This window comes from Boleophthalmus pectinirostris, unplaced genomic scaffold, assembly GCF_026225935.1.
Source record: "Boleophthalmus pectinirostris isolate CB_2022bp ecotype Guang Dong unplaced genomic scaffold, ASM2622593v1 HiC_scaffold_4, whole genome shotgun sequence".
NCBI lineage: Eukaryota > Metazoa > Chordata > Actinopteri > Gobiiformes > Gobiidae > Boleophthalmus > Boleophthalmus pectinirostris.
Window position 1 is genome coordinate 7151573 of NW_026571353.1, and position 26689 is coordinate 7178261.

General features: G+C 39.2%; 2 protein-coding genes across 2 annotated transcripts in view; both read right to left on the reverse strand.

The window, feature by feature from the left end:
• Positions 1-13918, reverse strand: part of LOC110162178 (dual specificity testis-specific protein kinase 1-like) — a 124060-nt gene extending 110142 nt beyond the window's left edge. The window contains 2 exon segments of the mRNA XM_055162105.1: positions 11175-11254; positions 13714-13918. Of these exon segments, the coding sequence (XP_055018080.1) occupies positions 11175-11205 (31 nt within the window). The 5' untranslated portion in view covers positions 11206-11254; positions 13714-13918.
• A 3559-nt stretch (positions 13919-17477) lies between these two features.
• On the reverse strand, positions 17478-26116 carry b3galt8 (beta-1,3-galactosyltransferase 8). The gene is made up of 2 exons (XM_055162005.1): positions 24975-26116; positions 17478-24829 (listed from the first exon to the last, which is right to left on the reverse strand). The coding sequence occupies exon 1, from the start codon at positions 25953-25955 to the stop codon at positions 24990-24992; it is 966 nt and encodes a 321-aa protein (XP_055017980.1). The 5' UTR covers positions 25956-26116; the 3' UTR covers positions 17478-24829; positions 24975-24989.
• Between the last annotated feature and the right edge of the window lie 573 nt (positions 26117-26689).

The window sequence follows — 26689 nt, forward strand, 5'->3', positions numbered from 1 at the left end:
GTTTTCCCTACGTCATCATGCAGCGTGTATATAACGTAGGATAATGGAGAAAATATGCTTGGAAAGCCACAACTCTCAGTTTTTCTATCTTTTCTGGTTGGAAAGTCATGCACGGTTATTGCAAATAGATTACAAGACATAGGGGGAGTTAAATGAATATATCTACCTCTGTCTCTATTGGTGGGTTTCAGGTGACATCACAGTATTCAACAGGACAATATTGATTAATACAGATGGCAAATTAATATTGTGAAAATGCTAAATTATGCTGTAATACCGTGAGTTCTTGGGTTTCGTCAGTAACTGAAAATGCCAGGTTCAACATTTGTGAGTTTAACTTTTGGATGTGTGTAAAATTTCTCAGTCATCCAGGTCAAATCACCAGGGCAAAGGAGAAATTCAAGTTTGCCAACTGGACAAAAGTTTATTTTGGTCGAATAACTGCTTCTTCAGTTCAGAAGAAGCACAATAAACTTTTGTCCAGTTACCAAATTAGAATTTCTCTTTTGCCCTTTGGATGTAATCAGTGGAGAAATTTGGCCTTTGCCCCCCACATAAGGGAACATGACATCAACACATTCTAGGGATGTAACAATAAGTGAACTATTGTGATATCTTTTCATCAAAGGTCTCAAAATAATATCGTAGACCTTCACAATATATCGAACTACAAGTCTCAGTTAAATTAAGAGTAATGGTGCAGCAAAAAACAGGTGGAACTACCGCGCCCCACAATCCAGAGCGCCCTATACACAAATCCACTCGGGTGTCCCAGCACAACTTCAGTAAACTACAAAGCCGCACCACCTGCAGCGCACGCAAACACACACGGAGCAGACAGCGACCGCACAGCGAAACACACCCGCAGACACACTCATCACTCCACGCAGACGAGGAACAGAACGGAGGAATGAACCGAAAAAGCGAGTGCAATGTGCCACTTCTAGACACAACTGAACAACTGAGTCACTGCGAACACGCCGACAATCCAGCGGTCCCAGACAGCACCCTCCCTACACGCCACAACTGAACAAAGCCCAGAGTCACCGTGAACGCCACAAACAAACAAAACCAGGATGGATCATCCAACTGTTGTGTTTCGTTTAAAGTCCAGTGCAGTTTATTTGTGAAAAAAGTTCGAAAATAGACCATTTAATGACAATGCGTCTTATAATCCAGAGCGCCTAATAGTGCGGAAAATACGGTACATAGACCATGCTCCATTTTACAGCAAACTATATGAAGAAATAACGGTTCTAAGCACTTTTAAATCTTAGTTCTTTGGGTTAAGTCTTGTCAAGGCATTTTAAGAGAAAAAAGTAGCGTAGTAGTAGTTCACAGTTTTGTTAACCTCCACAAAATATTTCAATAAATATCGTACCGTGAGATGTACATTATCGTCAAACGTTATCATGATTTAGATATCATTATCACATTGTAGAATACAGTCGAGTGTGCATGGGAGCTTTTACTGAGACCAAATACTAAAGGCAATGTTTACTCAAATTAAATATGTTGGTTGAAGCTGTATATGTATTTTAAAATAAAAAATAGATAAAAAAACATTCATAGTGACTCATAACACCAGCTATGCCAGGCTTTTGACGAGACATTTAACATGTAGAAGCTGCTCGCTCAGTTTGGCATAAAATGTGCCTTTTGAGTTTAATATCGGACAAACGGATTGACAAACTGATCCGTAAAGGTGGTCACGTGATCGGCTGTGAGTTGGAGACATTTGTCACAGTGAGGGACAGGAGGACACTGGACAAACAGCTCTCCATCCTGATCACCCGCCGCACCAGAGGAGAAGGAAGTGAAGAAAGAGAATTGAGACGCGCCCACTGACTTCAGAGAGCATAATAATAAAAGAGGCCCACAGGTTGTGCACGGAGAGGACGAGGCTCTGACGCCGGAGCACTGGTTTCTCACTCGGGTGTCACATATCTCCTGTCTCCTGCTCCTGTCAAACTCTCATACATCTTATTTACACAGCACAGGGACTACGGCCTACACTGGGGCTGGTACAGTATCTGCAGTTTGGATTAAAGATGCAGTGATCCAGTTTCTTCAGTTTCAATTGAGATCCCAATATTACAATATGCTTTAAAAGGACAGTTTGGAATTTTGGACATAGGGATTTCCTCGTGAGCCAGAGTGTTAGAGACATGTGGAGACACTTTTTGAAATATTCCATCCAGTCCTTGTATTTGCAGAGGTCACTGGTGCTAGGCTAGTGCATGTCAATGGCCATAGTTAGCCTGTCTTACCCACTCCACAAAACATCCGAAGCAAATCTATGATTACACCAGACTGTCCCTGTAAATGTCTGTGTTGATGATAGAATAATGTTTGAAATAAACTAACCATTGCATTTGAAGGATTTATGTGTGAGCAGCAGCAGTGACTTATACTTCTTGATAGAAAGCTTGGCAGCAGCGGATTGATTTATGAGAAAAATAGTCCCTCAACATGCGAGGATTCATGCGATGTAAGGTTAGTTTTATTTCAAACATTATTCTATCAACACAGACATTTACAGACAGTCTGGTGTAATAGTAGGATTTGCTTTGGGTGTTTTGTGGAGTGGGTAAGACTGTTTTTAGTGGCAGGCACTACAAATACCAGGACTGGATGGAATGTTTAAAATAGTGTCTCCACATGTCTTCAACACTCAGGTTCATTAGGAAATGTCCAAAATTCCAAACTGTCCCTTTAAAAGGTGCACTGTGTAACTTTTTCTGGTGGAAGGTCCGTCAGTCAAATGCTTTTCTGCATGGATATGTTATTATTCTGACCTTTTTATCATCATGGAGGCCAAACCAGACCAAGTTCAGACAGGTCAGATCTGTGGAGAGGCGACCTCACTCACAGTCAATGTTTGTCTAGGTGTTTTTGAGCTATAAAACCATCTGTAATTGAATACATATAAGGGAGAGCTGTTTAATGTCATATTGTGGAACATTCCAGGCGGAGCAATGTCACCTGTAGAGGCGGTGCTACCATTAGGCAAAGTAGGTGGGCCCCCAAACCTGGAGGGGCCCCCAACCAATTGCCCTCAGTGCCACTAATGGCCGAGACCTCAGAGCAATTAAACTTTCTCTCAATATCACATTAATTGAGAGTAGTTTACTTTAAAAAAAAAAAAAAGAAAAATTATAATAATCATGAAATGCATGTAAACAAAAATGTAATTGTTCTAGCAAAAAAAAATCAAACTACTTTCAGTTCTGGTTTTCTAGTAGGCGACCAAACTAATAAGACAAGTTTCCAATCCATCATATTTCAACTAAATAGAGATGTACATGTGTCAAGAACAATGAGCAAAAACTGACAATAAATATTTAAAACAAAAAACTATGCATTACAGTGAGGACCCCAATCTCAAGTACGTCTAGGGCCCCCAAATTGCAAACTCCATCACTGGTTACCTGCTTGTTTCTATGGAGAAACAAGCGCCCCCCCAGCCAAAAAATTCCACAGTACACCTTTAAATATCTGCCAATGTCAAACAATACCAGCGCAGAGACTGAAAACGGCATTCATTTCCTTTAAAAGTGCACTATGGAACTTTTCCGTTAACTGCTTGTCTCCATGGAGATGTTAGTGCATTGCCTGAAATGTTCCGTGATGTGACATTAAACATATACATCTGACATTTATTCATTACAAGTGTTTCTATTGCTCAAAAATACAATAATTCCTTCTGCACACAGGGGCGACTCTCCACAGATCTGAGCTGTAATGTAGCGTAGTGCTGTAACCTGCTTCGCGTGATTGATAAAGTGGGTTTAATCTATACTGTGGAACATTCTAGATGCAGAAGGGACTGGCCGCTCAGATGGTGTAGTGGTAGTTCATACTGTGACCTTGTGACCTGGATTAACATATTTAAGGAAATGGAATGCAAAACGAAAGATCCTCAAGTGACTGATGTAGTGACAAATCTGGGGAATTTGAATGTTGAGTACATTTACACGACCAGTGATAAATAGATTTTGTGTGCGTGTGTGTGTTTGTGTGTACATAGCGTCCTTGGTGTGTGTGTCCCTTCCTGCACTCTGTGTCGTCATTTATTTTGGTTCGAAAGGAAAAAAGTTATCGCGGCGTCCTTCTCCGATGCAGCAGAAAACAGCTCCATAGGAAAGTTTTCTATCTTTCAGTCACTTTGTATTATACATTGATAGACCAGGAATGACAAAGATATTCACTTTTAAATACTTTAGAATGGTTTTGGCTTTACATCGGCTTTAATCAATTACGAACCTGGGACGTGACTCCCTATAAACACAATCTTTTTTCACAGACTCTATCTCATAAGTTTTAGTCAGAAACAGTCTGTTGAGTTCCTGTGTGTCACTGCTGGAGGAGGCAGAGCAGCGCTGACACAGGCATGTGACACAGTGAAAGGACTCAGGAGGAAAAGAAATAATCAAATCATCATCAAAGAAGGAAAAGTCTGATAGTGTAATTCCCCTAACAGTCTATATGAAGAGTAGACCGGTATATTATATAATGTAAGCAGTGTTGGGAAGGTGACTTTTAAAATGTATTCCCCTACAGATTACAGATTACATACACCAAAATGTAGTTTGTAACGTAATCCATTAAATTACTTAAAGTGAGTAATGTAATCTGAATACTTTGGATTACTTGATTTGCTGTAGAGAAGCAAAGACGAGGAAATCTTCACATAAGAGTTTTGTCTGTTAAAAGAAAATTAAAAGCCCAAACTTTACTGAACTGAATTAAAAATAAAATTGATAGAAGACGAGGAAACACGACCGCGCAGCATGATTTAGTCCTGTTAAATCCTGGTTTAGACCTGGTTTAGTCCTGATTTTAGACCTGGTTTTAGACCTGGTTTTAGACCTGGTTTAGACCTGGTTTTAGTCCTGGTTTAAACCTGGTTTACTGGTTTACCTGGTTTAGACCTGGTTTAGTTTACCTGGTTTTAGACCTGGTTTAGACCTAGTTTAGTCCTGGTTAGACCTGGTTAAGATCTAGTTTAGACCTGGTTTAGTTTCTGGCAATGAGTGGAATTACCAAAAAAAAAAAGTTTAACAAAGTAACTGTAATCCAATTACCACTCACTGAAACAGTAACTGTAACTGAATACAGTTACTCATAATTTGTACTCTGATTACGTAACTCCAGTACAAGTAATCTGTTACTCCCCAACACTGAATATAACACAGTCCGAGAAAACTCTGTTCTTATTTTCACCGAATAAAAACTCTGAACTGTAAATCATTAAACCAAATGAACTAAAACACGTCACATATAAACTCCAGCTGCACAGTAGTTGTACTTTATATGTGCTGTAATGTATTGTATGTAATGTTTCAATTATATCATAGTGTTATTATTATATTATACTTATTACATATACATATTAGCAGAAAAAAATTACAAGATTTTTTGGGGGGGGGTCTTAAAACATATCGAAATCAAATCGATATTGTGACCTGTGTATCAAGATATGTATCGAATCGTGGGAAAACTATATTACTGCATCCAGAGCCCAAGGCGAGCTAGAGTTTAGGGCCCTCACTATAATGCACCATTATTATTTTTTATTATATAGTTATTGTCTGTTTTATTATTCTTGGCACATGCACATCTCTATTTATTTAAATTATGGTGGACTGGAAACTTGTCTTATTAGTTAGGTCGCCTACTAACCAGATCCAGATAACCAGATCTGAAAGTAGTTTTTTTATTTTTTTTTTGCTAGTACAATTATATTTTGTTTACATCCATTACATATGTTTATTATTTGTAAACTACTTTCATTTAATGTCATATTGAGTCATTACTGGCACTGAGGGCAATTGTTTGGGGGCCCTCTCTAGGTTTGCGGGCCCCTAGCAGCCGCCTACTTTTGCCTGATGGTAGCACCGCCTTTCGTTGCATCCCTAGTGTTAATCAATCAGTTGACTTAAAGGTGCATTGTGTAACTTTTCAGGTAGATGGTCCACCACCTTCTTATCTCCATGGAGATCGCATTACTTTATCTGAAATGTTTCACAGTGTGGCATTAAACTTATCCATCTTCCATTCATTCAGTTCTGGGTGTTTTTACTGCTCAAAGAACATGCCTACAGCCGACAGGTTCTCCTCTCCACAGATCTGACCGGTATCTTAGTCTGGTGGCATCTCCTGCTTGTTTCCATGGAGATAGTTAAGTTTAACACCATACTGTGAAACATTCCAAGCAGAACAGTTACACCAGAAAAGTTACATAGAGCATCTATAAAATGAGGCGTGGCAAAAGCTCTCAAAACTGTTACGTATCTTTATGTATCTGACCCAAACTGCACTCACAACACGACACCTGCAGGGGGAGTTCATGCAAAACAACTATTTATGCAGTAAAAAAAAAGTACTAGGAAACAGTGTATTTAAATAGAGACAATTACATTTTTTAAATAGGGCTAAATGATCTATCACTTTGGATCGAAAATCGTGATCTCAGACAACACTATTTTGGGAGCGTCAAAGTCATGGTTTTTTGCAGTCCTCCTAAAGCCCAATTTAAGGACGAAGTTTAATTCTGCATCAACTCAACGCACACTGCCGCCTTCGCCTTGTCACCGTTGTTTTTGATTATGGACCTGCATCGAGGTCTATGCGCCGCAAAGTAATTCACCACCACTATGATAGGAGGCTAGGATTTAAACCTGGGGTTTGTGTAAAGTTTCCCATGAACCATCTCCAACACGACAGAAGCACAGATCAGACTCACCATCAGCAGCACATCCTCTGTTACAGAAAGAACACTCATTTGTGTCCTTCAGTGCAACAGAAGCTGACCGCATCAGGGCTGTTTTTTCAGGCTTACAGTTTATGCAAATTAGTCATGTGGTTTTAAGTTTTGTTTCTGTAAAACGTAAACAAATGTGCGCAAAGCTGCATTAAACACATTATTACTCAATGTATATTGAAAGAAAGGAAAGCGGAGTACAGGAAATGTATGTAGAGCGGTGGTAGAGACGACCAATCACAGCTCTTACTGTCTGCATAAACTGGGCTTTACAGTCCAGTGTCAAATTGTTGATGCAGAATTTGGTATGATGTAAAGTTCTGTGATGTTTGCAAATGTTCATGTGCACTGAAACTTGATTTGAAAAAAATTGTGAAATCAAAATCGCAATATCTGCCAGAAAAATCTCAATTACATTTTTTCTTAAAATCGTTCAACACTACTTCTGAATCACAAATTCTATCTACTTTTATATACCCAAAAAAATACCAAACCTTCAGCTAACTCACTCACTAACTTCTCCTTTTTTGTTGTCTCATACAAATCCTTAAAATCGAATAAAAAAATGATAATAACTAAAACAAATTCTGGTCAATTGAAACACTATCAACAGATTAAAGATTCTATATTACGCAAAATTTACTCTTGTGAGCTTTAAGTCATGTTAGAATGTTGTTACCTCCTCAAAAACATGACCTGGAGTTGTGTTTTGTTTCATTCACACATGTTTGAGTAACACATTATTATTAGTCTGTGCACATTTCCAAAGCACAAAATACTCTGTTCCACCTTATGATGTCATGAAGCACAGTTACCTTTTACCTTTTCTTTAGTCAAGTTTGGAAATTTCTGGGTTGACGTCATCCAAATGATTAGAGTGAAGTGAAATATGCAGGTTTATGTGTTAAGTGCAGGTATGTTTGCGATAAGGAAACAAGATTATAACATAGATGAGAAAATAGCGTAATATGGGCCCTTTTATTTACTCAACAGCACAAAAGAAATCTGATAGTGATAAACACCTGGTCACGTAATCGTTACAGTGACATATAATGGATTATTAATAACTCACGCAATCTCAGTTTCTCTTTGTCACGTTGGTTTGCCTTTTTGTTACATAATATTGCACAGGTGTGAACAAGCAGAAACAAATCAGACGACTTACATCAGCTTTATCTGTTTACATGACATTTCCATTTTCTGATAACTCCACAATGAGATCTGATGATTGGTGAGCGTGTGAACTGATTTTTTTGTACTGTTAAAGGTTTTATATTGCACAACACTGACACTTTTGAGCTTTACGCCGTGTTAGAATGTGGTTTCCTCTTCAAAAACAGACCTGGAGGTGTGTTTTGTTTCACTCTTACATGTGGGTTAATCCTTTATTATTAGTCTGTGTACATCTGTTCCACCTTGGGATGTCACAAAGCAGTAATTTTCATGTTAACAGCTATGTTTTACCTTTAGTTTAGTAGACATCGGCAATTCCAGATGATCCAAATGACTCTAAAGAAGGTGTATGGAGTTTAAAATCACAGTGGAGCACCTCCTGTATGACATATGGCATCGCAAGGTGGAACAGAGTGTTTTCTGTTTGAGAGAAGAACTCAGCCTAAATGTGCAGGATGTTTGTGTTAAACGAGAGAATGAAATAAAACACAACTCCAGGTCTGTTTTTGAGGAGGAAACAACATTCTAACATGGCGTAAAGCTCACAAGAGTGAATGTTGTGTATCGTAAATTCCGGACTATAAGCCGCTACTTTTTTCTCACGTTTTGAACCCTGCGGCTAATAAAACGATGCGGATATGGAACGAATATATGGACAGATTCTTTGTTTGGCACATTGTCCATTCATTTATACGGTCTATGGTTTGGCAACAAAGCGGACGCACCCCGCAATCCAGAGCGCCCTATACACGAATCCACTCGGGTGTCCCAGCACGACTTCAGTAAACTACAAATCCGCACCACCCGCAGCGCACGCAAACACACACAGAGCAGACAGCGACCACACAGCGAAAAACACCCACAGCCACACTCATCACTCCACGCAGACGAGGAACGGAACGGAGGAACGAACCGATAAAGCGAGTGCAATGTGCCACTTCTAGACACAACTGAACAACTGAGTCACTACGAACACGCCGACAATCCAGCGGTCCCAGACAGCACCCTCCCTATTTGTTTATTTGTGAAAAAAGTTTGAAAATAGACCATTTAATGACAGTGCATCTTATAATCCAGAGCACCTAATAGCCCGGAAAATACGGTAAATGACGAGAAGAAACATCTCAAACTTCAGTGGCCACGCATCCACTCATACCTGATTGATAGGACTAGCCCCGCCCCCGAGAGAGTCTGAAACCTGCTGAAATCCTCCAAGACACTGACATGATACAGACAGGACAGCGGCTCTTTCTGTAGGAGACATGTGCAGTAGAGTGCGGGGAGAGATGTGGCTGACGCGCTGAGGAAGATGCTCATTTGATTGTGTTTTGAACAGTTATTTTGCACTTCATGCACACACCCTCCTCATGAAAAACACACGAAGAAATGCAGCTGATGCAGCTTTTAAGTTAACGGCGCTTGATGTGGCTGTGGAAGAAACAGCTGCTGCACATGAGCTCCACATCAGTGAGTCGATGGTGAGGTTTTGGCGACGGCAGCGTGACAAACTGACAATGCAAAAAGACGACAAAAACTTTCAGAGGCGACAAAAGCAGACGGCTCAAACTGAATAACGTTCTTGAAGATGTGGACACCTGCCTATGTATGTACAGTCTTTAAATTTTGTTCAAATTTAGTTGATGCAGCTTATATTCAGGTTCGCTCAATAGTCTAGATTTTACGGTAATATAGAACCTTTAACAGTACAAAAAAAAGTCAGTTCACACGCTCACCAATCATCAGATCTCATTGTGGAGTTATCAGATAATGGAAATGTCATGTAAACAGATAAAGCTGACGTGAGTCGTCTGATTTCTTTCTGCTTGTTCACACCTGTAGGAACATTATAATACTTTTAAGCTCCTTAGATCTTCACTAGAATCATTTGGATCATTTCAGCTCTAGAATTGCCAAACTCTACTGAACTAAAAGTAAATCGTAGCTATTAACGTCACTATCACTTCATGACATCACAAGGTGGAACAGAGCATTTTGACCTTTGGAGATGTAGACAGATGAATAATGTATGAATGAAACAAAACACAACTGCAGGTCTGTTCAAGGCTGGATTATCCATATGGTTCAGTGGCACGGTGCCCAGGGACACCAACCATTCACAACCGGTGGAGGCTTTTAATGAATCAAATTTGACTTATTTAGGACAATACGTGTCTAGAATGTTCCAAGGTAGAGATTAAACCTATCTATCTCAAAGCAGACAACTATAGGCTTCATTACAGGTCAGATCTATGGAGAGTCTCCCCAATTAACAGAGAGAATTGTTGTATTTTTGAGCAATGGAAACACCCATAATGAAGAAATGCTAGAAGGATATGTTTAATTAGCCAGGCTGGCGCCACCTAGTGCCTCCACTCAATTTCATTTCTCTCCAGCGACTAGGTCAGGAATCGGAATACACTAGACGGTTTGCAAGAACCCTGGAATTGTGAGTCCAGGCACCAGCCAATCAGCAAAGAGCCATATGTTCTTGTGTTGGCAACGATTCCACAGATCGAGGATTTAAAGCCGGAACAAAGAGAATGTTTGGTGAATTTTATCAAGGGGAAAGACGTTATTGCCCTTCTTCCTATGGGAATTGGGAAAAGCTTAATATACCAGTTAGCCCTGTTAGCAACACATAAATAGTAGTGACTGGTTAAATAAAAAAAAAAAAAAAAAAAAAACGAAACCAAATGCTGCTAGGTCAGACGGTTTCCAGGAAGTGAAACCGGCTCATGAATCAGGCTAGTGCACCACATGACACTAACTTTAAAAATATTTTTCGTAAATTTGTATGTTATTCACTTCAAAATGTAAAATGGCCATACATAACTCGTCATTAACACTAATTTCATAATAACAACAATAATGAAAATACTGAACAAATCAAGATTACATGACGTGTAATGTGCACATTTTGAATTGAGACATTTAAATATGCCAACATGTACTGTATATAGATGGATGCTGTAATTTATTTTTGCCTTATTTGCTGGGCTGATGTAGTTAATAAATTACAAAGGAAAAATGCCCTTGTTGCACCACATTGGCTTAATACGGCTCTGGGTATGTTGTTGAGGAGACAATAATATGAAATGCTCACAAAAGTCACTTTTGTGTAATATAAATCTTTTAACAAGGCTTTAACTAAAGATTAATTTGCAGTAAAAAACAAAACAAAAAGCCTAGCACAGCCCGTTTAAGTTAAATATAAGTAAAGACAGCTGGTACTTACTCCATTGGTTTACTAAACTATTCATGTGCATCTTGAGGACAGTGGTGGACAGTGGACGAGACTGGATGACTCTATGGACACTGGGAATGAAGGACAAAGACAGGGGGACAAAACATGAGCAAAGCACCAAAACACAACAGAACACAAAAGAACACAACAGAACACACTGCCACATGAAGCTGACGGTGGGGACAAGACAATATGGCTGACAGTTTGACACACAGTTACATTATTTATGTCAATTCTAGACAGTGTACAGTACAGAAAATTATACTGCGTGCATAAAGTGTCGGTGCTCACAGGAATCAAATTATAGGCTAATAATAAAAAAGATCACCTCTGATTATTACTGTATTTTTTGGACTATAAGTCACACTTTTTTCATGGTTTGGGTGTTTCCTGCGACTTATATATTAAAATTTTCAGACTGACAGTCGCAAGAGTGCGTTCTAGGCTTGTGGCCTGTATCTAGTACGACTATTACTCCAGTACCACTGTCACTTCACTCTATTGTGCATGTCTCCCACAGAAAAAGCCGCTGTCCTGCTGCAAGTAGTGAAATATTCAGTCGAAAATGGTAATCGAGCAGCAGATAGAAAGTTTGGAGTGAGCGAGAAACTTGTGAGGGACTGGAGGAAAGCAGGCTTCACGGCAACCAGGAAAGTGCACCATGTAACTTTCCTGGAAGTCACTGTATAAATCGACAAAGCCTGAACTTCAATGACAATCGAAAGCATCCAGTCGGGATAATTCTAAATGGAACTGAAGCAGAGTCTGACGACAGCTACACAGAAGAGGAAGCGGCGCTCTGCTTACGTCATGGATCTATGGTTTATCTCCGGAGGTCACGCAGAGGTGACACCGAGAATGAAGAATTCAGTGGATTTAGTGACTTGGAGTGAGATCATGAGTTTGGTAAACTTATGTTATGTTGTTTATGCAATAATTATCTGAATAACTGTTCATATGTTACATTAACATATTAACACCTTTTCAGTCTGTTGTTCTCTGTTTTATTATTATTACTAGAATTTGCCTTTCAAGATAAAATGTTGGTTCCTGGTCTCTGATTTTATAAAATACATTTCCCCAAAAAGTGTGACTTATATATGTTTTTTTGGCTGGTGCGACTTATAGTCCGGAAAACACGGTATGTTACTATATTAAACAATTCACCAAACATTCACATGTAAAAGTGCACTGTGTAACTTTTTGGGTTCGGGGTCTGTCACCTGCTTGTTTCTATGGAGATGCCATTGCTTTGCCTCAAAATGTTCCACAGTATGACATTAAACAGCTCTACCTTACATTTATTCAATTAGAGGTGGTTTTATAGCTCAAAAATACCTAGAAAAACAGAAGTTCTCACTGTGAGAGGACCCCCCTCCCTTTCCACAGATCTGACCTGTAACTTGGTCTGGTTTGGTCTCCATGAAGATAGAAAGGTTCAATGCCATACTGTGAAACATTCCATACAAAGCAATAAGATCTCCATGGAGAAAAGCAGGTAGTGGACCTCCACCAGAAAAGTTGCATCATTGTTTTATGGGCATTGTGCATAATCTGTAATGAAAGTGGGGGTGCATGTGATGCTTAGAACATGCAAATATGCAGTACTGTATAGGGATGTAACAATCACCAAAATGTCACGATACAGTATCATCAAAAACCTCAGAATAATATCGCGGACCGTCACGATATATCGAACTACAAGTCTCTTTACTTAATTCATTGTTACGGTGCAGCAGTAGCTAAAAAACAAAACAAAGGAAACTACATAGACCATGATCCTCTGGTGTTGTCAGTGGAGACTTAACACTAATAACATTTTAAAATCTTAATTCATCATATTAAAACAGTACCAGAATTAACAGTATCAATGTCTTTTTAAAGAAGTAGCATATTCACAGTTTTGTTTTGTTAGCGTCTACAAATATCGCAATAAATATCGTACCATGAGATGCATATCGTGAAAATATCGTATCGTGAGATTTGGATATTGTACATCCTTAGTACTGTACAGCAACAAGTGAACAATTCAACTTGGAAACATGCCTGAAACTTCATTAAGTACAGCAGACTAAAAAAAAGTTGTATTTTCAAATCAGCTTATTGTGTTTTTGCGTATAACTTCAAATGAATAGGCTAAGAAAATGCACAATGTAATGCAAGTTTGTAGTGAACGCAATGCAAAAGGAAAGTAGATCGTAGCGCGCAATGTAAGTCGGTCGCAATGGAATCAAAAAAAACTTGAGTTGACGCGAAATATCAAAATCGCAAATGCTGCAGTTATTTAGATGTTGTTGATGAATAGAATATCCTGTCTTCTTTTATAGATCTCCAAACATGTTCTTACTTTCTCAGGTCATATTTCAGTTTTCTGGAGAGTTGTTTACAATGTTTACTTTGATCAGAACCCCACTTTTTAATCGTGTTTTCGCAATTTTCATCGCAATTGCAATTTATTTTGTCGAAATTAGACCTTTCCAAAATCGTGCACAGTTAATGAACATCACAAATCATGGCTCAAACTACTTACATAGACTCCTGCGTCGCGCGTAAAAGAAACAAAACAGGTCCGCGTTTAAATTCCCCGTGCGGTAAAAAGCGTCATGTCTTCTTCACGCGTTACATCCAGTTGGTAAAAAAGTCTTTTGGTTTCCTGATCTGGCGGCGTAAGAACGTGTCTCGGAGCTTTCATGCACAGGAGGAGGATGCGTCTCGGCTCGGTATGACACGACTGGAGCTCGTGCAAAACCAGTGTACGCCGCGTTGTCTTGGGGACCGGAGCTGTGAGCGTGACTCCGCCCACGAGGACCGACAAGTGCCGTGCGTAAAAAGAGTCAAGTGTTTTCCAACCAGAGGTGCAGGGTCTCGTAATAGTGCAGCAATTTGCAGGACGTACTGGCAGTGTTGGTGAAGGTTACTTTTAAAATGTGTTCCCCTACAGATTACAGATTACATACTCCAAAATGTAGTTTGTAACGTAATCCATTAAATTACTTAAAGTGAGTAACGTAATCTGAATACTTTGGATTACTTGATATTGTCAGGCTTTTTAAAACTACATGAATGGAGCGACCACATCCTGAAAATTCATGTTTGTTCTCTTCAAACTGACTGTTGAGCCCAAGTCTCCATGAAAAGGCTTTTGTTTAATGTAGAGAAGCAAAGACCAGAATCTTAACATAAGATGTTTTGTCTGTTAAAAGAAAATAAAAAGTCCAGTCTTTACTTAACCAGATTAAAAATATTACTGAGAGAGAAATGATTTTTATATGAGAAATGAGAAATTTATATGAGTATGTCCACCTACTGTGAGGTCTCATACTGTTTAGACCTGGTTTAGTCCTGGTTTAGTCCTGGTTTAGACCTGGTTTAGTCCTGGTTTAGACCTGGTTTAGTCCTGTTTAGACCTGGTTTAGACCTGGTTTAGTCCTGATTTAGTCCTGGTTTAGACCTGGTTTAGTCCTGGTTTAGACCTGGTTTAGTCCTGATTTAGTCCTGGTTTAGACCTGGTTTAGACCTGGTTTAGTCCTGATTTAGTCCTGGTTTAGACCTGGTTTAGACCTGGTTTAGTCCTGGTTTAGTCTGGTTTAGTCCTGTTTAGTCCTGGTTTAGACCTGGTTTAGACCTGGTTTAGTCCTGGTTTAGTCCTGGTTTAGACCTGGTTTAGTCCTGGTTTAGTCCTGGTTTAGTCCTGGTTTAGACCTGGTTTAGTCCTGGTTTAGTCCTGGTTTAGTCCTGGTTTAGTCCTGGTTTAGACCTGGTTTAGTCCTGGTTTAGCCCAAAATGTGAAAACAGGAAAATATCGCAGTGTAATCCATTTATTTCAACAAAGTAACTGTAATCCAATTACCACTCACTGAAACAGTAACTGTACCTGAATACAGTTACTCATAATTTGTACTCTAATTACGTAATGCCGGTACATGTAATCTGTTACTTCACAACACTGCTTACTGACAATATTTCTAAATGAATATATATATTTTAAAGTTATCAAAGCAAAGAAAAACTATACGTATAAAGATTTTGCCTCTATTGCCGTGGTGGGCAAAAATTTTTATGCATAAAATGCTCAGTTCTGCATAATATTAATAGTTCTTATTTATAAAAAGCAGTAAATAACATTGTTTAGACGAGCTGGTGAGACTGGTAAGAGTTATGTTATGACTAAGCAGTGAAAAAGTGAAAGAAAAAAATAATAAAACACCTCTATCGGTAGTGTTGGGGAGTAACAGATTACATGTACCAGAGTTACGTAATCAGAGTACAAATTATTACTGTTTGAATGAGTGGTAATTAGATTACAGTTACTTTGTTGAAATAAATGGATTACACTGTGGTATTTTCCTGTTTTCACATTTTGGGCTATATCCCTTTTTTTTTTTTTTCTCCGTAATCAAGTCTAAACCAGGATTGAACCAGGACTAAAACCAGGTCTAAACTAGATCTAAACCAGGTCTAAACCAGGTCTAAACCAGGTCTAAACCAGGATTAAATAAGGACAAAAACCAAGTCTAAACCAGGTCTCAAACCAGGTCTAAAACAGGATTTAACAGGACTAAATCCTGCTGCGTGGACGTGTCTCCTCCTCTTCTATCAATAATACTTTTAATTTGGTTCAGTAAAATCTGGTCTTTTTTATTTTCTTTTAACAGACAAAACGTCTTATGTGAAGATTTCCTAGTCTTGGTTTCTCTACAGCAAATCAAGTAATCCAAAGTATTCAGATTACATTACTCACTCTAAGTAATTTAATGGATTATGTTACAAACTACATTTTGGGGTATGTAATCTGTAATCTGTAGGGGAATCCATTTTTAAAGTCACCTTCAAAACACTATCTATCGGTTATATTTAACTCCTAAAAAATCATATGTTATGAAGAGGATTATGGATCCCTAGTGTAAATTATGTTCTTTAAATTACATTGGGACATTTAAACATATGTTTTGGGATTGTCCACCAGTGCAGGATTTCTGGACACAGGTTTCATGTGAACTTTCTATTATTTGATGTAGAAATACCCTGTTCACTGCATGCACTGATCTTAAATAATCTCTCACATGTCAAATTTACAAACTCTAAAATAAATGCAGTGCAGCTTTCATTCATATATGAGATAAAATGATAAAATACATTTATTTTGTAATTCCAAATGATCTTAAATGGGCCAGTCAGCGTCAATCAAAGGACCGTATATGGCTCATCTATTGTAATCCCATTGTTTTCTTTTTGCTGCAATCTGCTGATTTTCTTGTTTTCATTTCTTTAGAAGTTCTTTGCTTGGCCTACAGGTTGTCAGATTGGAGTAAGGAAAGTTATAGCCAGGTTACAAAAAAAACCCAAAAAACACCAGGTCAGTGACTTACTTAGTATTTGATTGTTCTACACACTGAACATGTTTTATTTTATGACATCAGATTGAATATAATGTATGTAGACTGTAATGAGTTAAACACTGACCAAATATACACATGAAAAAACAAAAAAAAGTATATATACGTGATACCATATACATTCAGACAGTTAATACATAAGATATACTAGGATTATGTTTATCACCAAATCAAATTTGCACATTTGATTCCCTTCTAGAGATCGACCAATATGTTTTTTGTTTGGTTTTTGTTCATGGCCGATGCTCTGCTATGACGAAATCTTTGGGCCGATATGTATTGATTTTATTTTATTAAGGTTACTAAAAACTCACCCACAGGTCTTTTTTTTTTAATCTCAAATCTAAAACAGAGCTGTGTGGTCACATTTCGTGCCGTTATCTCTTTGTACTCAAGCAAGCAAATAAAGCTTTATGGGTATTTATAGGCAGCAAGTCGGCCAAAACTAAATATCTGCCTGTGCTGGAGACTTATTGTGTAACTTTTCTGGTGGACAGTGAGTCAAATGTCAAACACAAAAACAATACACCTTTAAGGCCGATAGTCGAGACTCTAAAAGTGCAAATATTGTATATCTCTGTTGCCTTTCTCTTTGGAAAATAATGACATGTTTATTGTATATTTGCCTACGGGGGAGTTTCAGATTCTAAAATGTGTTGTCATATTTCAGACGGGAGGCAGTAGACAGCTTTACTTTTGCACTTTCCATTGTGCTTTGTCACGAAATATCCAAAATGTAAATGCACAAATGATGGACCTGATCGCTTTTAAACCTGAGAAGAAAACTGAAAGTGTGGCTGCCTTCTTGAAAATGAAAAACAATACACAAACTTTCAATCAAAAAAACTGGACTAAGTGGAAATAAAATATCTGAAATAAAAAGAAACATTTGGTTAGTACTTTTAATGTGTTCAAATCGAGCAAATACAAAACTGATTGACACAATAATCATTCATGGAAACAGCATTTGACACAGTGACATGTAAAGTGTTATACAGCTTTGAGCTTTGCAAATACTGCCACCTGCTGGATATAACCAAGCATTACAATAACAAAACAACAGGCTTTTTCTTCCAGCAGTGCATAGTTAGTAGTCTGTGTTCACAAAGGCATCATGAAACCAGCATATATTTAAAAGTAGCTTTGTTTACAGCATTTAGTGTTACACATTCTTTCTTAATCAGCAAGTTAGACAGCTATGGCTTTTTCCTACGTTAGTCTGTACATTATTACGCACAGAAGACAATTTTAACAAGGTAAGTTTGGTTTCAAGTGAGTATTTCGATATAACTGTTCAAGTACATTGCAATCTACAACTTACTGTAGAAAAAAATGGCTAATATTTACTGGAATCTGCTATATACCGTATTTTCCGCACTATAGGGAGCACTCAAGAGCCTCCAACCCCGTCAAAAAACGACGGCGCGCCCCACAATCCAGAGCGCCCTGTACATGAATCCGCAGACGAGGAACGGAGGAACGAACAGAAAAAGCGAGCGCGACGTGCCGCTTCTAGACACAACTGAACTGAGTCACTGCGAACACGCCGACAATCCAGCGGTCCCAGACAGACACCGTGAACGCACCAAACAAAGTCCAACTGACCCATCTAACTGTTGTGAAAAAAGTTCAAAAATAGACCATTTATCCACTGCTCTTAAACTTATTTACTCATCTTCTTTCTGTGCTCGGCACCGGTTAATTCAGTTCAAAGTTGTTCATCGAAAGCATATCTCCAGGGCCAGACTATCCTTCTCTGTATCCTGAAGTGAGCCCATTGTGCGTCCGCTGTGGCCTGTTCTGGTCCTGCTCATGTCTCCAAACCTACTGGAAGAATATTTTTAACACTCTATCCCAGTATTCAGTATTAGGTTAGAACCAAACCCTGTATTGGTGCTTTTTGGTGTTTTGGAGGATCAGATATATTTTAGTGCTACCAAAAACTCTTCTTTGGCTTTTACTTTGCTTATGGCACGTCGAGCCGTTTTGTTCAAGTGGAAGGACACTAACCCTCCCTCACATTCACAGTGGTTGCAAGATGTCATGTCCTGTCTAAAGTTAGAAAAAATTAGATTTTCCCTGAAACAAAATATTGGTGCATTTGAGAAAACATGGGGCCGTTTCCTGCAGGTGTATTCAGCTCTTTAAAAAGAACAGAAAAATAACAAGCTGTAGTATGTGAATGAATACAGCACCTGGTATTGATATTCGTTTAATTTTTAAAAAATTATTATTATTATTATTTTGTTTTGTTTTTTGTCTTGTTGCTTTTTTTTTTTTTTTTTTTTTCTTTTTCTTCTCTCTCTCTTCCATCTATTATAATTTGTTCCATTTGACAAGTGGATCTGTTCTGTGGGGAACTTGCAACTTGGACTTCTGTTTTTTCCAGCTCTGCATAACTGACATTTGTGAATTTGTTACCTGCCAGTAACATACATAAATGTATATATTTGATGTTTTGAAAACAATAAAAATATTTTGATAAAAAAAAAAAAAAAATAGACCATTTAATAACAGTGCGTCTTATAATCCAGAGCGTCCTATAGTGCGGAGAATACGGTACTATAACTTAAGCAGATTGTGAATATGGTACAAGGTTAGACAGACAATTTGATATGGTACAGAAGAGGGACAGTGTATATATGGTACAGAGGAGGGTGACCAAACATCCGTTTTTCCCTGGACATGTCCATTTTTTGCGTCCTGTCCTGGGTGTCAGTTTTTTGTTTTGTTTTTTTAAAGTGATGGAAATGTCCGGGTTTTCATGATCTTACATTGGGGCCATTGCTCTCTGTGCACTGGAGCGAGCAGACACAAACAGTCGGTCGGTCTGCAACACGCCGAAGCACAAGTGCACAAGAAATTCTCGGTTTTCCATCCCGGTCGAGACAAGTGGGAGACCATGTGCACAGGTCGCGAGGTGAGAGTAGCTCAATGTCGAGGCCCCACCTCCCCAACCCCGGTAAGGTGTCCGGGTTTTTCACAAAAGGAAATATGGTCACCCTAGTACAGAGTAAATATCGGTTATACAGGACGGACAGTGAAAATATAGTACAGATGACAGGTGTATGATAGAGAGGAGAGAATAAAGGACAAGGCAAATCCAAACGAAGGTGTGGCCCTCAGCACAGTTCAGCTTGGCTCATATTACACTACCGGTCAAATGTTTTACAACACCACCACACTTTTTCCATTTTTTTACTGTTTACTGTGTCATTGCACTCTGAAATAAGCAATTTGAGTTGAAAAATAAATCATGGAATCAATTTATAGACCAAAACATAGTCTAAACTTTTGATTCCTGAAAGTGTCCACCTTTGGCAGATTTAACAGCTGAACACACTCGTGGCTCGTTCTTTTTACAATAGAAATATTCTTCAGAAAGTTCTTCCCAAGTCTGTTGCAGAAGTTCTCATAAATGTAGGTTGCTTCACTCTTCTGTCCAGTTCATCCCAAACCAACTCGATGGGCTTTAAGTCTGGACACTCCATGTTTTCAAGCTTGTTCTTTTTTCCTGAGGTAGTTTTGGCAGAGCCTGGACTTGTGTTTTGTTGTTTTTTATCTTTTTTTTAACCTCTGTATGTATAGTTCTTACCTTCATACCATTTCAAGCTTTTTATTGGACTTAAACTGCAATAAATAACTTGAAAAATGATGGTGTTCTAAAACTTTTGACCGGTAGTGTACCTTAAGCGACGCCTTTTACGTCAAGTTTCTGAACTCCTACCTTGTTAACTGCCCATACTGAATATTTCGTGTGTACTTTTGAGGATCTAAGTAAAAATAAAGGTCTGGTGGCTCATTCTAACTTGTTATAAATGCATATATTTTCATTATTCACTTTGCCTGTGGTTTGATACACGTCCTTTGATGAAAAAGTTTGGACACGCCTATAAAGGAGGGAGAGTGAGTGAGTTTGGGTTTGGGTTAGGATTGAGTGTATGGATTAAGATTGAGCTGCCACGAAAGAAAAGATTTAAAAGGTGCATTGCAAAACTTTTCTCTTGGCCTGGAATGGTCAACGGTATGGCATTAAACTAGGGCTGGGTATCATTAAGAAGTTGCCGATACGATACATATCTCGATACAGTGCACTTTCGATTCGATATGATATATTTCAAATCGATACGGTTCAATAAAAAATAAAGTCTAAATCATGGCCGTGACTCTAAAAGTCTTTGTTAAACCACTTCTTGTGCAAAATTCATATGAAACACAAACATTTTAATCATCAAAACAGTAAAAATATCAAATGTGTTGAATAAATGAGTTTCCTTTCACTCCACAAGCAACAAAACTGTAGCTGTAACAAAATAATTTAGTAAAACACACCTAAAAATACTCTTCGTGCTATATCGATACAATAGCCCACGATATCGATACTGTATCATCACATTAAACGATACGATATATCGATATTCCGATATTTTTGCACACCCCTACATTAAACGTTAGCCTGATTCAACAGCCGGTTTCACTTCATGGAAACCGTGTGACCTTGCAGCATTAGGATTCATTTGCTCGACGGTAAACGTTTTTTAAAAATTTATTTAACCAATCACTGCTATTTGGTCGTGACGTATGTAATGCGCCACTAACGGGACTAAGTAGTATTTTAAGGATGAAGGACAATAACGTCTTTCCCCTTGATAAAATTCACCAAACATTCTCTTTGTTCCGGCTTTAAATCCTCGATCTCGGGAAATCGTTGCCAAAACAGAATGTCTGTCTTCGTCTACATCCATCTCGACCGCTTTGTTTACTGTTGTGCTGTTCCACAAAAAAGGACCCAGACAGACGCTCGAGTTTGACGTCATGACTTCACAGCTCTTCACTGATTGGCCAGAGCGCTGTCTACAACTTCCGGGGTTCTTGCAAACCGTCTAGTGTATTCTGATTCCTGACCTAGTCACTGGAGAGAAATGAAATTGCGAGGAGGCACTAGGTGGAGCCAGCCTCACTAATTAAACATATCCATCTAGCATTTCTTCATTAAAGGTGTTTCCGTTGCTCAAAAATACAAGAATTCTCTCTGTGAATTGGGGGGCAACTCTCCATAGATCTGACCTGTAATGAAGTCTATAGTTGTCTGCCTTGAGATAGATAAATTTAATCTCTACCGTGGAACATTCTAGACACGTATTGTCCTAAATATGCCAAATTTGATTCATTAAAAGCCTATTACCGTTGTACATTTATCATTTCAATGTCTGACTTCGTATAAGCGTCTAACTGTACGTCATTTAAGACTCGCCGTGGCACTTAAATATACTCCATTTCTCCGTGACTGCTAAAATGCGTAGCTCTCTGGCACTTTCGTTTTCACCATCAGAAAAGTTGCGCAATGTACCTTTAAGGAAGTGAAAGAAGACGTCAGGTTAGTCTGAGTGAGAGCAGAGGATGGAGAAGTGAAGGTTAAGGCTGTAGGCAAGAACTGGACAATAGAAAGAAATAAACATTGACTATTGCACCTTTGGTAAAAATGTTGCACATTTGGTTAAGGCTATAACTCCACAATAAAATAAGTATAACAACACATAAAGCATTTTTTTCAGTAGGCACATTGGAGTAGTATTGTTTAGCTTAGAAAGTAAAGTAGCAGCCTAATTATACGGTCCAGAGATTGGTCTACTAGTACTACAGTTGTAAGCACATCTAGTACCGTATTTTTTGGACTATAAGTCACACTTTTTTTTCATGGTTTGGGTGTTTCCTGCGGCTTATATAAGAACATTTTCAGACTGACAGCAACTACAGTGTGCTCTAGTCTTGTGTGTCAGTATCTAGTACTACTATTACTCCTGTACCACTGACACTTCACTCTACTGAGCATGTCTCCTGTAGAAATAGCTGCTGTCTCACTGCAAATAGTGAAATATTCAGCCGAAAACAGTGATCGAGCAGCAGAGAGAAAGTTTGGAGTGAGAGAGAAACTTGTGATTGACTGGTGGAAAGTGGGGATGGAGAACACAGCTTCACGGCAACTGACTGGGTGCCTCATGTAACTTTCCTGGAAGTCACTGTATAAATCGACAAAGCCTGAACTTCAATGACACCAAAACCATCCTGTCGGGATTCAGAAAGGCCGGAATAATTCTAACTGGAACCGATGCTGAGTCTGACAACAGATACACAGAAGAGAAAGCGGCGCTCTGTTTACATCATGGATCTATGGTTTATCTCTGGAGGTTGCGCAGAAGTGACACAGAGGATGAAGAATTGAATGGATTTAGTGATTTGGAGTGAGATCGTGAGTTTGGTAAATTTATGTTCTGTTGTTTATGCTGTAATTATCTGAATAACTGTTCATATGTGACATTAACATATTAACACCTACTCAGTCTGTTGTTCTCTGTTCTGTTGTTATTACTAGAACTTGACTTTCAAGGTGAAATGTCGGTTCCTGATCTCTGATTTTATAAAATACATTTCCTCAAAACGTGTGACGTATAATCCAGTGCAACTTACATGTTTTTTTTCTTTTTCATTGCGCATTTTTTGGCTTGTGCGATTTATACTCTGAAGCTACTTATAGTCCAGAAAATACGGTAATACATCTTACTTCCTATTCATCACATACATCAGTGCAACAATAGTCACTTTAGCTTCAAAATCTGCATAAAGATTTTCATAGAACAGTACAAGCAGCACACGAATCATTAGACGTAATTTGGTTTGAGATTAATACAAGTCCATGACAGTGCTCGAAAGATCTACACAGCAGTTGTGTTACTCAAATAAAAGTACACATACCAGAGCACAGAAATCCTCAAGTAAAAGTAAAAGTATCACATGAAAAACTGCACTTAAGCAAAAGTTCTCAAAGCACTTGTTTAAAAATGTATTTCAAGAGTAAAAAAGTAAAAGTACGTCTCCATGAAACTGACCAGTCCTCTAATATATTATACAAATTAGACAAGTTGTATCTGTAGCACTATCACATTTTTGCACTATATGTATATTTTTAAACTATGTATCTTTCTATGTATTGGTTTTTGGGAATTGTACTATTTATAGGCGAGTTTCAGCTGACGTCATTGTTATTAAAAGCCCGCGTTGCATGCTGGGAAATATTTTGGTCGGAGGCAAGAAACACGATAGCGTCAAACACAGTGTGTAACCTTGCATATTTATCCCCGATAATGGTAAATTCCTGCTGCATTATCGGATGCACAAATAGAAGCACAGAAGAAGGAAAATGTCTTTTTCATATTCCGAGTGAAAAGAACCACTAACGCCTTTCAATCATCCGCACAGCAAACGTAGAAGATCCGAGCAAACCGTGGACTCCAACAAGTTCAACAACACATCCAGACTCTTGGAGGTTTTCATCTTTTCTTCTGTGAATGACCCAGGAGTTTCCACCAAGTAACTGTGGATGTCACCGAAGTGAATATTTGTCCAGGTAGTTGGTGATTCTGACCAGAAATTTGGTTTGGTCCACCTTTTGTCGGGGTTGAAAAGGGTGATTTGTCGTCCGTCGATGCTTATGTCCAATTTCTGGTCAAATGGTCTTGGGTCCTCTGCTGTTAGAGTGGATAAATAACCGGGATCAATATCCTTTACGTGCTTTCTCGCTCCATCCGTCATGTTGAATTAGTGTTTCTTGCCGCCGACCAAAATAATTCCCAGCATGCAACGCGCGCTTTTGTCTTATATCTTGTATTATATCTTATCTTAAATAGGGTGTAACACCAGAGGACTGTGGACCGGCCCAGTGTGAACATGTGACCTACACCGTGGACTTTAAACCTGCAATGTGATCTCGTCATCTGGAGTTTGCCCTGATGAAGGCAAAAGGTGTGATTTGAACTTTATCTACCATGTGGCTTTAAAGGCTTTTCGTTATTTTGTATTTTGTTTTGAGTCCCTCGGCTTTTTTCAGCTTTGTTTTTGAGACTGGCCCCTAAGCTGAAGGACCAAACCGTTTACTCAGACTACAAATGAGTTCAAAAGAAACAGCTCGGGCTTTTCAGCAGGCCCCACTCAATAAAACACTTTAAAAATGTAGTGAAGTAGAAAGTACACACACCTGCTCTCAAATGTAGTGAAGTTAAAGTAAAAAGTACCTCAAATTATACTGCATTTAGAGTACTTTACTACTTTACTTTCTGCTTTTCCATCAGTGTTGGAAGTTTGGAGGTGTCTGTGTCGAATAAAGGTGCACAACTCACAGCAAGAAGGTCAGAGAGTTTGCATTTTCTACTTGTGTCTGCATAGATTTGAGAGTGACCAAGTTACAGGTCAGATCTGTGGAAAGAGGTAAGATTTATGTTTCTCCAAGGGAATAAAAACACCTACAGAGTTATTTCTTGGACCTTGGACATTGTACTTAAGTTACATGAGATATTTTGTTACTTTACTCTTACTTAAGTACAATTTCACCTCTGCTTACTTTGGTATTTTGGCTCTAGCAGTTTCCGTAGCCCTGCGTAAAATCCCTCCACGCTTCCACGAGCTGAGACGGACTAAACCCGTTCACTAGGATCAGCTTTGCAAACCTACACCGATCGTACTTCAGATTCCTGACTTCGAAGAGATTCTTGACGAACGGCACCAGGCTGTACGCGTACTCCGGCCGCACCTCCAACAAGCGCAGACAAAGCCCCACGTACACGTCCTCCAGCGGGATCACGCGAAAGAACCGGGACGCCAGCGATATCCGGCCCGCCAGGTCCCACGAGAAGACGTACCCTGCCCCGGAGACGTAGGGGGGCAACGCGTCCTCGGGGTAATCGCGTTCGGACAGACGCCACTTGCTGTCGCTGTTACGTCTCGGCGTGCCGTCGCTGATGACCGATCCCGTGATAAAACTCCTCCGTGGACATTTCTTGAGGTAGTCCTTGAGGTAGAAAACGTTCACAAAAATATCCGAGTCCACTTTCATGCCGTAGCGCGTCTGCGGGCAGTGCACGTCGAGCCACCGCATCATCATCAGCGTTTTGATGGTCAGATTCTGGTAGTTGTCAATAAAGTTCATTTGAATGATATCTCCGTGTTTTTTACTCTCTTCTTCAACTTTATCTCGGATTTCTTCCCGTTTGGAATTGTCCTCAGGTAACCCCAGGAAGAACAGAGTCAAAGTATCCACTCCGGGAGCACCCCATGTTTTACGCACGGCCTCTCGCTGCGCGTAATGGTCAGGGGCGACGGGAACGACAAAAACTAACAAAATATCACTTCGGTTTGAGCAAACTTGAGGCTGGTTGTGGATGTATTTGTACGTTTGAGGCGATATGACTCGGTAGTCCTTATCTGACAGCAAGGCAGGTCGCGCTGATGATTGTTTACTTTCTCTAAAAGCGTAAAAAGATAAAATGATCAAGGCAAAAACGACGATTATTCTGAACAATCTCCGTAGGAAACCTGCCTTCATTGCAGAAAGTGGACAGGAAGCATGTTTTGTCACGTTTTGGAGCTGAAAAACAAATAAAAGCTTTGGTTGAGGCTATTTCCGGATGAGTAAGCAAACGAAAGCATTCCCCACCCCGCAGCAGCGAGCAGTGACGGACTCCGGTGGAAAGCTGCTCGGCTAAGACAGCGCTCCTCTCCCCCTCTCCCCTCTCCCCTCCCGGAGGAACTGAACCAACCGAGCTCGACGGGGCTTCTTCTGACGGCCATGAGAGCGAGAGAGCAGGTGCCAAGTGAAATGCTGCCATCGTTTGGTTTGGTTGGGGATTGCTGCTTTCTCAACATCTTAACCCCAATCATGTTTGCTGACAGTGTTGGGAAGGTGACTTTTAAAATGGATTCCCCTACAGATTACAGATTACATACACCAAAATGTAGTTTGTAACGTAATCCGTGAAGTTACTTAAAGTGAGTGACGTAATCTGAATACTTTGGATTACTTGATTTGCTGTAGAGAAGCAAAGACTAGAAAACCTTCAAATAAGATGTTTTGTTTGCTAAAAGAAAATATAAAGGCCGAGTCTTTACTTAACCAAATAAAAAATATTATTGATAGAAGAGGAGGAGACACGGTCCTGTTTAGACCTGGTTTAGACCTGGTTTAGACCTGGTTTAGACCTGGTTTATTTAGACCTGGTTTAGACCTGGTTTAGACCTGGTTTAGACCTGGTTTAGACCTGGTTTAGACCTGGTTTTAGA

Coding starts and splice junctions, on each gene's coding strand:
- b3galt8 (XM_055162005.1), bottom strand. CDS start 25,955: ATGAAGGCAGGTTTCCTACGGAGATTGTTCAGAATAATCGTCGTTTTT.